The following is a 12803-nucleotide window of genomic DNA, read 5'->3' as shown; positions in this document are numbered from 1 at the left end:
TATAAGCCTTCTTTCTGCGTAACAGCTTTTGAAAGCTCATTCTCGCCATTTTAACTTGATTTAATTATTTGCTAAATCGGTACCTAACATAAGATATATCTTAAAATTTTCGCATCACATACCTGCTGTCGTCGATTTCAAATAAAATAATATGTATCTATATTTTTTATTCGTCAACGTTAGAATACACTTTAAAAGCGGAAAAGGCTTTTTTTATACGAAAATGATCCGGCTTGAAGACGTTCCATAGATTTTTAACAAAAATAATGGCCACTCGTAATCGCCATATCGCATTAAAAACGTAAATGAGCTAGTCTTACCAGTTTATATCAAAACCAATATATCATTCCGCATACATAAACAGATACATCACTATTATATAACTACTAATTTATCTGCTCACGGCGGCCGAGGCAATGACCGTTTTAAGTGACATTTATCTGTTACCGAAATGAACTTCCATATTTGAAATTAGAAAACAAATTCGAATCGAGAAAGACGCGTTTTTTTTAGATTCGTAGCTTTCTAATCTGCGCTGAGTAATGGACGGAACGGTTTTTTCGGAAAATGCATAATTTAATCATTAGAAGAGTTTTTCCTGTTAGGTTATGGTACGTAACGAGTCGCTATCTAAGTGTCTAGTTAGTAATATAACTTCCGTAACATGTCGTAACTTAACACTTTCACGTCATTATTAGCGGTCCTAAAAACTTCGGAACGAGACCTAACGTAGGTAACCTTATCTCTGAACGCGACAGTACTAATGGCGAAGCGTTTTCCAACACTTAAAACATAAAATCGACTTGTGTTTATCGTGAAATGTGAACAGAATTGCCTATACAATACCGGTATTATCTTTACTGTTCGAGTAAGTGCCAATAATAAGTTTAATGCGCTAAGAACGGTCGCAACGCCCGCGGATCGGCGCCATCTTAGAAAAATAAAAAAATAACTTCAAACGAACCTGTAATTTAGTTAATCGTATAAAAATGTTTTTGTTTAATGTTTAAAACTGTCGTATGCGCATTTGGTCCGTTTTATGAGGTTTAAAGTAGATTTCGGGAACTGTTGCCAAATATTTATTACTGCCATTGAGAGCCGCACTCGCCACCTCTAACGCGATACTTTTGCGGATCTTTTACGCCCGAGCTTGCGCGCCAACATGTTGGCTCGATTGTTCAAGATTTATGACATGTTCTGATGTGATGAAAATTGAAATGTGACCTTTGCGTGGAGTTGAAATGTCTTACAAGGCAAATTACAAGTCCATAAGAGGACGAAAATTCGTGCCTGTCGTGAATTTCAGATTCCTCGAAATCGTTGAATTTTTAAGAGTTCGCCGTCTTGTAGAGGCCACTCGATAAAGTCAATAGATGTACATATTGTTAGTCTTCATACATCTATAAAGTGCATTGGAGTTACTCAGGAAGCGTCTTTTTGAAAACTACTAATATGTCCTATTCTAGGTACAGGGACTTTCTATCGTAACAACAGTACCTAAGCATGATATCGTGAGAAGGTTTGCTTAAGAATATGGTTGTTAAAGTGTTCATCTCTTTCATCTAGTAAATATTAGCTATTATGAAAATTACCCCATTTACAAAACTGCCGAAATGCACCATACTAAAATAGGTAGGTATCTCAATATAGAGTAAAACCCAGAGTTCTTATTTTATAGAAAAATCTAAAACCTACATCTGACTCATAAGTCATAACATGGCCATTAACGGACGATAATTCACAATTAATCTACGCCAAACACTACTCAAGTATTTTGACCAAAATATGCGTTTCCAAAACACGTGTTATCAATCCACAATTACTGGGCCACAGGGAACATTATCTGCGATTAACAGACAAAATGATAACACTATCGGATATATCATAAACTTTATGATATGTTAGTCCATGACAATGTTCGGACAAGCCTTGTGTAAATATAATTTCGGACCGATATTGTTTTTAGGCAATTTATAAGCTACTTACAAGCGTTTTATTAATAGGTACTGGCCAGTAAAATTCGGCGGCGGCGCGCCGGGTAAAAAAAAAGAAAAAAGTCATCACGACGCGACACGCTATATTACTTAATAAGAAACGCGATTTCAAATATTAGATACACTATTATTGCTCTATAATGTGGAACATAATCTACAATTTTATTTACTTTTGTATTTAATTAAATATTTCCACGGTTAAAGACTTAAATAGTAATATTGAAGATTGATTTGTTTAGTTCAATCAAATACTCGACTATCAACATTTTGATTTATTACGTTAACTTTTGATTGATAAAATGTAATGTCTGATAATGAAAATAATTTATTCTTCGAATTGAGAACCAGAACTGTAGGTATTTAGTATTTTTTAGGAAGCCAACGTGCCTAAAATGTAAAACATGCTATAAAACACGAATATTCTTGAATTTTAATTTACCTACTTAAATATTATACAGTTTTATTAAAAGTCGTAGGTATATGCAATATACGTAGGAATATAAGAATATATATCTATCCTTTTATGGATTTTATTAATCCTACCCTCATAATTGCTGGTAATACTATTTTTCCCAACTAATTAATCTACTTATCACTCACCCGATAAGATTTACAAATCCGTAAAATACTTGCTGGTATCATAAAGGGATTAAGAAATATATTATTGATTTTGTCTCTACCTGACACTGTTAAGGAAAATTGTGTTTTGTCAATAGTATTAAACCTTTTTTGATTTAAAAACTTAAGTCAAATGTCACGGTCAAGTATAATTACAATAATCTTCAAAAAAAAGAAAGCAAGCATATTTATAAATTATATTCTCAAGCAGTATTTTTGTTCATCAATTTCTACATTCATTTTTATCAGTACTATTTAATAGTTACTTTTTGTTATGTGACTTATCTATAAATATTTATTTTTATAAAATAAAGATGACTAACTTTGTAGAACACTTATAGACAAAACTGCGAGCAAGTAATATTTAAAGACTTTACCTATTTTCAAGATAAATCAAATACCTGATTTTATTCTTATTTGTGAGTTTCAAAAATGCATAACAATTATTGTTACATACTTCCAACTTTACAAACATTAAAATAAATGTAATAATCATAAAAGGTAGTAACGTTCGCAAAATACCTACGAGTAGAGCTTTTTGTGACAAGTAGGTATCCGACAAGACAAGACACACCCCAATCGAACCGCTGTAGGTTGGACTTCTGTCCGACGGCCTACGCCGGGATTGGGCTTGGGGTATACTTATGATTATACGTTTTCTATTCAAGTGTACTTATAAAATGACTTATAGTAAAATGAGCACAACTACCACGTATGTATGTTAAACGATAAGAATATGAATATTTTATATTAAATTTAGGTTTAGGTGCTTCAAATAGTAAGAGATCATAATTTAAAGATTTAATGTGTTTTTAAAATTGATTTTATAGACACACATTAAGGAATATACTATACAGCTGTTTAAGTCCCTAGTAGTTATCCCCTGTCTAAACAATAATTATTGCAATGAAATAAAAAAATCTACATAGTTATATTATTACTGTAAATATATTTTATCCGGTCGTTTCGGTTCTTATTAGTCTATAAACTGCCCACCGGTTTATAATGACAAAAGCGAATCGACCATAGAAATTAAATTCCTTAGATATCCACATTTAACACACGGCTCGGTGGAACTTATAAACACATAAAATAGTGTAATTAGAAATATAATCTACTTATAAATATTATAGACATCTATATTTGACTTTTTGTTATGGTTTTAGTGTGAATTGTATCTCTAAATGTTATCTTACTGTACCCTCACTTATTGTGTTACACTATCGACCGACCCTGGGCCCCACGGAAGACCAGCGCTGTGGCACCATCTGTGCCAGAGCATATGCTGAGTGGTGTCCTTTTGCGACCACTATATCAAACATTATGTATTTACATGTTGTGTTTATGTATTCTAGTATATAAGTAACCTTCTGGTCGTAATAAATGTATTTTCTTTCTTTCTTTTCTTTCATATTTCTGTATTCATTTTATTTGTTTAATCACTTTTCTAATTACAAGGTTTTTTTTTCATATGTTCATAACTAAAGATCACAAGACTTTACGATAACCACCTACTTGCCTTTGGGTAGTTTTTTATTACCTACTAGTTTTCTAATAGGCGTACAGTATTAATACCATATTTAATTTATTTTTAATTATTAGTTCTATTTTTTAAGCCGAAGAACCTATAAAATATGTTTGAACTAGGTAGGTAGGTAGGTAGGTAGGTATATCAAATTCGTTGCAAGTATAGTGTATACCCGCGCGTACTAAGTTACTACCTATCTTAGTTTTAAAACTTACCTAGGCGAAACAGAGTCTTAGGACATATGTTTAATGCAGTAAAAGATACTTCATTTGATTTATATCTTATTTTACAGTTGCCGTTGTCTAACTAATCAATCAAATACGAAAAAAATATTTGTTCTGTAAAATGGCTTTCGTGTCAATATTAGTAAATAAAGAACTGAATACTAAAATAGAATACCTAGATTTCATAAGCACTTACATTTTATATTGAATATATTATGTGTAGCTTGAAGAGATTATATTTTAAGATTTAACGTTTTAAACTTAGAATTCCTATTTTATTAAACCATCAACCGTGTGTGGTCAAGTGAGATTAGTTTTACGGTGTCATAAAATCTCATGACACCAATCTACGTATATTGATAAGCCGATTGTAATGGCCTGTACCTATACGCTATCGGATAGATAAAATAATAACAAGTTTATTAATGTCAAATTAATATTCATATTAAAAAGTTGTACCTGATTCATTTTAACGCCGACTTGAGTATAAAATTTTAGATGACTGCGCCGACTTCGGTAAACAGTGTGTTTTTAATTTTGAATCCGTATTGAAATGTTATCCGTATGTAATTGTGAAAATACAATATTTTATGATGGTTGCATTTGACATTGATATTTATATTAAAGTAGAGTTGGTTTATTTATTTATTTATATCTTTGACGTGTGATAGAGGTACTTAACAGTTGATAGGTATGTATTAATAAGGTTTTTATTATTAATTCCCATAATTGTTCAAAATTATTTTCAAGTAATAAATTACAAAGTACCTATTGTATTTGATTCGAACACATCAAGGATTTTACTGCCCTAGTAATTTAATAATAAAAGGACCCAAAGCGATACAAAGTAAAGGATTAAAAACAATGCGACGACAAATCTTTTGAAAGCCAAAAAAAAAATTCCGTTAGTGCATCTTTGTGGTATCAAAGGACCTTTTTTCTGTCATTGTCAATTGAATTTTATTGTTGGTTTCTCAGATAGGCCCTTTTGTGCCCAACCGTGCGTTTAAAGCTGCTTGTACAAGCCCCATGGAGCCAAGAGAGCAGCTAACAAAAGCCCCCCGCTGCACACAATTTTATCTCCTTTATTCACGGTCCCAGCTATCACCTCGCGTGCTACGGAACCTGACTTTAACCATTTCGTTTTGAATACCTACTCACTTTTACGGCTAGGTTTTTAATGAACCCGACGCATCCGTTTTTACGACGCGCTAGATGCTTTATTATGTTGATTACGTTATCGTCGGTTAATTACGTATGAAATGCATTTCGTTTTCTTCCCAGGCCTCGTTACGTATTCCTAACGTGCGTCACTTGTTAAAACAGTTCACCGGCGTGGCCATGCTTAATGTGCCTCAACATGTCTCAATACTGATTTAAGTTACTGCTTCAAAACATTCGTTTAACTGGACGGATGTCATAATAAGTGTTGTGAGATTGTTTCATGTGGAGTTTATTATGCATAGTGGGAGTTTATTCTTTGTTATGAACATTATCAAGCTCGCTATCACTTAGGCCGTTCACTCGGCGCTATCAGCTGACAGGTGTTCGCGGTACATACCCTAGGCTGAGCCATGAAAGCTCGGCCCGAGCCCGGGTGCAAGGCTCCGCTGGCCACAACGAAAGTTTTTCGTCACGGGCCCCGACACAACACACAAGCACGTGCACACATACACAACAGACACCGTCACAGCGGCCCGCTAGCTCACTAGTGTCATACTGCACTCGCGACGGTTGACTTGAATTGTTCGATCACGGGACGCGTGGCCGAGCGAGGCGCGGGGAAGCGGGAGGCCCGGCGCGCTCGGCAGTCTAGCGGACACTGGCGCGGCCGCGCCGAGCGGGGCCGACGCCGGGGCGTGGCGGCCCGCCCGGCGCGGCGCCTCCAATCCGCGCCCGCCGGCCCGCAGCGCGCGCCGACTCCGCCGCGCGCCGCCTCACTCCGCGCCGCTGCGCCGACAGAGACGGTCGCGCGCGCTTTTTTCTCGCCTTAATCAGAGTTTCCTCGGATTTTCTATGGCTAATCAAAATCGCTGTCTTCTCGTACGGAACGTGTGTGATGCCGATGTGCATGATCCGGCTCTATATGCCTGCCTTTATTTTGGTATGAATATAAGGACTGTATCGTTAAATATGGGGACAACTTTGAGTAGCCGTATTTATTTGCTATTATATTTTTTCTTATAACAAGACATGGGCTTAATAAGGCACATAATAAGGTACGCATTTTGTCCTAGAAACTCGACGTAAAGCATGTGGTTTAGACAGCATTGACTTAATCCTCCCGAGTACCAATTACGATTTCGGACAAATGCTACTAGAAAATTCACAAAGTGCGTACAAGACGACACAATTGCGAAAAAATTGTACAGTGCGAACCTCAACGACACATGATCCACAAAGCAGAATATCTAGACATAGTCTAGCCACTGTTATTTAAAAAAAATAAAGTTCATGATCTGTGTATGGCGGCCATTTAGAGAATGTGGCATGGTGCTTACGCTAACTCCGACTTTGATGTCGAATTTAACTATCATACACTGTTTATATCGATCTGGTTTAGGCACTGTTCAAACACCATGAATGTCTATTAGACATTGGCCTATGCCTAATTTTTTTATCTATTTCTCTCATCCTGCTTGTATCAAAAATTTACGGCAAACCGGAACGTTGCTCAAAAATGCGTTTTTTTAAATTATATAAATTCACCGCATTTATTCTGCAAGTACCCAATTGAACAACCATGAAGAGGACTCTTAAAAAATATATTTTGGCAGCATATTAACCTTTGTTTGTCGAAATCGTACAAAAAGTCTTTGAGATATTCTCAAATTAAGCCAGATTAGGGGTTGTCCGAAATGTATTTGCTAGACCTTAATGAAAGTACCATAAAGTCCCTAAAATAAAAAAAATATCAGACCTTCTTATATCAAATAGTACTTACCAATACCTTCAGATCATACTCTCGGACCATAATAATACAAAATTATGCACATGTCAACATTTAGACGAGGTTTGTTGTGTCCCTATAATTAACGATACAGTCCTTATTTTTTCACTTTTCAACTTAAAGCACATTATTGAATATACATAAAATACTTAATTATTTGATCTACTCCCATCTTTCAGTTAATCTGCGAATCTCTTATATGAATACAAAATTCAATTAAAATTGTAGGACTTGTTTTTCAAAGTAAATAAAGAAATATAAGAGAATGATAATAAAAAAAGTTAGGGTTCTTAAATGGATTAGCACATTTTGACAAGAATATTAAAAATGTTGTCTATTCAAAAATTATTGAATATCTTAGTTTATTCTTCATAATATCCAACAACAGTCTAATAGCAAGAAAAACGTACAAATAAGAAAGCAGTAAAACTAACTTAAAATATATACCTACTTAATACAAATTAAAATTGCTAATTTTTTTTTTAGTTTTAGTTTAGGAAACTTTTATTATGGTTTATTATTATTTTATCCGGAGATGAATCAATCTGTACTATTTTTATTTTTAAGTGGTACTACTATAGTAGGCACCGGCTCTACAAAATACTACATTAAAAAATAATTATTTTTAGGTTAATCTGCCTCTAGTTGATTAAGTCCCCTTAAGAAGTAGGTAAATGGATAAAAAAGTAAACAGCTCTAAGCTAAATCTAAATAATAAATAAAAAATTCCTACGAAGATGTGGAGAACCAAAGTCGTCTAAATAAATATGTCTAGTCTACTTTTACTGCTTTAAATTTAATGAAAATATTAGGAGTCTTTTCGTTCTATATTCAATAGTACCTACATCTCTAAATAATTATATCAGTTTATACCTACTTTGCTTGGAATTATTATTTTCAGTTGTTGATACATATTTCTACGTAATGTTGACGTGCAAAAGTGCCCCTGTGGCTTATTTGCTGAATAAATGATTTTGTATTTAGGAAGCAACTCGTAGTGTAAGTTTTATATGTATTGTTTTTTTTTTGTATATTTTATGTGGACCTATTGTGTCTGAATTAAAGTGATTTTATTTATTTTTTATTTATTTTATAATATCACCATATTCTATATACATTTTCCATAATAATTATTTGACTATCAAGAAATATCAAACTAAAATCCGATTTTTGTCGGTCACGCCGACGCCGAGCAAATGTCAACAGACGCCGACGCCGACGCCGAACAAAAGTCAACGGACGCCGTCGCCGATATTTTTGCAAGCGACGCATACCTTCATTATGATTATGATTATGATTACACTGATGCCGAAAATTTAATGAGCAAAAATGAGACCTGTCTTGAAATTTGCCTATGTCTAAGTAGAAAAATGGAAATATTTAAATAATAATCAATATTTCGTTTTAATAACAAAACTTCTGTGAGACAATTTTTATTCTCATACATCTGATTTTAACAAAATGGGTACATATTTAGTTTCAAAGCAAAAAGTCCTAATCACTAGTCAAAATAACGCTTTTAAAAGTTACCTATTCGCATGACTAGGTATTCTACAGGCAAAAAGTCTTGTCCCTATTTTAGCAAAATAGGACCTTTTCTAGGCACACCTACTCAAAACATTTATTCAGCAAGTATAGTATGAATTTTCTAAGATGAATTTTTGGGTTTTGCCGTAACCTGTTAAACAAAAGCCTTTGTTTCTGTTATTCACAGCGACTAGCTCCCGTTTCCACAACACGTGCTAAAGTCTCAGTGTAGTTAAAAAGCAACTATCATGATAACAATAAGGTTCAAATTTATGAAACAGTTTACAGTATGCAGGTAACTTTTTTTGAAGATGACAAAACGTGTTATCTGCGAAAGGGCTTTTTATGGATTTGAACCTTATTGTTATCATGATAGTTGCTTTTTAGCTACACTGAGACTTTAGCACGTGCTGTGGAAACGGGAGCTAGCCGCCGTGAATAATAGAAACAAAAGCTTTTGTTTAACAGATTACGGAACAACCCAAAAATTAATCTTAGAAAATTCATACTATACGCCACAGGGTCACTTTCACATTTCAGTTTACAATAAGTTATATGAATTTAACTGGAATAAAAACCTACTATACTTACCTAATTAATAAGAGATGTATACTCACCTAAAATTATACATGATATAAAAAGTACAAATTATAAAAGAATACTATGTCGGAAACTCGACAATGCAGTGAAAATAAGCCCAATATATACATATAACTATCTAGATGCCTAACTAACCTACCTACTATACTCCTAATAAGTGGGTATTTAGCAGGTCTGCTCAGTTTGATCGAGGCAACTAAGGGAGCCCTGAACATGCAACGTTGCAGGTTGCAGTTCCACCCACTGCTATTACTGGACACGACCCACTATTATGTTTTTTAATTTCCTAGGTTATGCAGATTTACCAGTATGAGGTGAGAAATGTTGGCTGAAAACATGAATAAAGAGGATAATGAAAAATATAAAGATTTTCAATCAAATACCTAATACATATTATTTTATGTGCATTTAAAGGTTCAGGAGCCTAGCCAAGATAAAAATCGTTGATTGCAGAAAATGCCAATCAAAACATAGATTATGTATGAAATAGTGACGTGATTTTTCGTACAAACGGGCATTCTGATAGATTTTTTCTTTGATTGCCGTTTCTTGGCTAGAACCTCTGGTATAAGGTACCTACCTCTCTAGACGACGGCAAGCAAAGTAGGTATTAGGAAAATTGTGAAACATGGATTCAGTACGAGTAGGTACCTATACCTATGTATGTCACAGGTAAAATCGCCGTCAATAGAAATTGTCAACAATGTAAACAAACTATTATATAAAATATCAATATTTTGGCACAAGTTTATTATTTTAAAGGTTGAGGATCATAAAGAGATGAATTGATTAAATAACACATGGATTTAGCCAGTATCTGATGAGTTAGAATGGAAATTAAAGACATTTTTAAAAGGTTTGTTTACATTGTTCACAAATTCTATTGACGACGACTTTACTAAGCCCATTTTAATTTTGCAAGTTTTTTATCTAGGTATCTGTTAGTATTAATATGTTGACTTAGCTCGATATTAATACATTATGAATTACTAAAGAATATTCGCCATCAGATCTGCTCACCGACCGACCAGAAACAGTTCGGCCTATGCAGGTATTATGTAGTTGTTAATGTCCTGCCTGCTACGCCGATGGTCCTGGGGTTAGATCCCAGTACGAATATTTATTTGTGTGATGATATTTGTTCCTCGGTCATAGATGTTGTCCATGTGTTTAAGTATTTACATGTTATACATATCGATGTCCGAGTATCACACGCGCTCATAAGCTTACCGTAGGGAGGCATTTTCAGAAATTGGGACCCTCAATTAGTGTAACTTGTTAACAAAAATTAACTCACTGTCAATTTTGTGACGATAATTAAGCATGAAATTTCAATAAAAATATTGTTTTTGTGTTAATTACAAAAACATAAGCGTAGGTACCTACATTCAGAATGTCAAAAAAGTCAATTTTTATCAATGATTTTTAGAAAGATTTTATTTGCTTAATTGTCGTCACAAAACTGACAGCGAGTTAATTTTTGTTAACAACTTACGCTAATTGGGGGGACCTAAATTCTGAAAATGCCCAGGGCTCAGTCAATCAGTGCAAAATGTTCTATAATCGTAGCGTTTAGATATTTGTGGCCACCTTCACCGCTTCTATATAAAAGCGACGGTACACCTTCATTACGCATGCATCTCATGTCGCAGGCCCCGCCTCCTGCGATTACAGGAAGCGTGGTGTACTCCGGGTTTTTGCTGTTTTGCGGGAACCATTAAACCTAGAAGCAATAAGCAGACCACCTCACAAGACGGAGCAACAACGCTTTTACTCTAGGTACTGAAATTAAATTTCATTTATACCTACACGTTGAGCGTGCGCAGACAGAGAGCGGTCTGCGTTCTGTTAGTGTTCCGCGTTCTGGTGACCGTTGACCGCTCAAGAGCTCCAACGCACACAGGCGGCGTTCAAATTCTCGCGTTCTAGTTTCGTTTGTATCTTTGTACATGCAACATGTCACTGAAAAGTTCGTTTTCCCATGAAGAATTATTGCTCAAAAATTCCACCTATTAAATTCTCCTTTCAGATGAACAGCGATTCGATATTTTTGAATTGTATGAATATTTTCATTAATTGAGAAAAATAAAGGCTGGCTGTATTTTTAGGACATTGTAATTATTTATTAAGGATATAATAAACATAATAGCATTTCGTCGTGTAGGTACTATCCGTAGATTCGACCTCAGAAATTCTTCTTTTTCCTAACCAATTCATTATTTTTTCCGTGTTTGCAACCTCGGACATCCCGCGTTCCGGCGTTCTCTGTCTCGGCGGGAAAAGAACGCTAGAACGCGGCGTTCCGCTTCGACCGCCGCGGGCAGTCTGCCCGCTGTGTGCGTTGCTGCTACTGACTCGGTACATTCTAAAGAACGCAGAACTCTGAACGCGGAACGCAGAACTCCAGACCGCTCTCTGTCTGCGCACGCTCCTTTCGTGAGACATATTCATATAATTAATGAATCTACGGTTGTACTCACGATATTACATCGCTATTTGAAGGCCCCTCATCAGGCATATGGGAGTTCATGCGGCGGCAAAACTCCGTGGACCAAATTGGCTCGAAACATATCGCAGCAATAGCGATGTAACAACGTTAATAGAACCGTAAATTAATTAATTATTTAAGTTTTATTTATCTATTTAAACTTTATTGCATAAAAAAACACTTATAAACGGCGGACTTAATGCATTCTGTACGTCAATCTTTGAGCAAAGCAAATTTTTATTCATTTCAATTGACAAAGAAATAAATATTTAATTTGGTTTTTGCTGCTGTTTTGCGGAACCATTAAACCTAGGAGACCACCTCGCAAGACGGGCCCGGGGCAGAAACGCTTGGTATATCTATTTAGTATTTATTTAAAATTTCTTGTACAAATATACACAAAAATTTACAAAAAATGGCGGACTTAATGCAAAAAGACATTCTCTACCAGTCAGTCCATCATAGATCATAGGCCAAACAAAGATTCATACTTATTCAGAGATGGTGCCTGTTTAGTCTACCGTACATACTAAATGATAATGAGAGATCTGATATTTTTACGAGTATTAGAATACATATATAATTCTGGCAATTCTAAGTACTAACAATGAATTTAAGCATGCCCCGATTTGTAAGAATCTACTTTTGAATATTTATTTCAGAAAATAAACTGCTGAACTGTCTAATTTAGGAAAATCCAATGAGAATGTTCCTACAATTGATTATGTCTTGACACTGCTCTACATTCGTTGAATTCTTATTATCTTAAAGTAAGAATATAGGTAAGTACTCTATGGTAAGTACCTACAGGGTGTCCGGTGGCAGATTTCTATTCTTAATGTCAATTGTAAAATTTAAAAAAAAACTTTGGTTT

General features: G+C 34.8%; 1 protein-coding gene across 3 annotated transcripts in view; it reads right to left on the bottom strand.

Moving 5' to 3' along the window:
- The window catches only part of LOC125233001 (homeobox protein homothorax), a 430647-nt gene extending 424439 nt beyond the window's left edge, over window positions 1-6208 (bottom strand). For 2 of the 3 annotated variants that reach the window (XM_048138864.1, XM_048138865.1), the window contains exon 1: window positions 5926-6208. In XM_048138864.1, the coding sequence (XP_047994821.1) occupies window positions 5926-5940 (15 nt within the window). In that variant the 5' untranslated portion in view covers window positions 5941-6208. The remainder of the gene's footprint in view (window positions 1-5925) is intronic. The other variant, XM_048138867.1, reaches the window with a different exon arrangement.
- Between the last annotated feature and the right edge of the window lie 6595 nt (window positions 6209-12803).

Source organism: Leguminivora glycinivorella, chromosome 13, assembly GCF_023078275.1.
Source record: "Leguminivora glycinivorella isolate SPB_JAAS2020 chromosome 13, LegGlyc_1.1, whole genome shotgun sequence".
NCBI lineage: Eukaryota > Metazoa > Arthropoda > Insecta > Lepidoptera > Tortricidae > Leguminivora > Leguminivora glycinivorella.
This window is presented reverse-complemented; position numbering and strand designations above follow the sequence as displayed.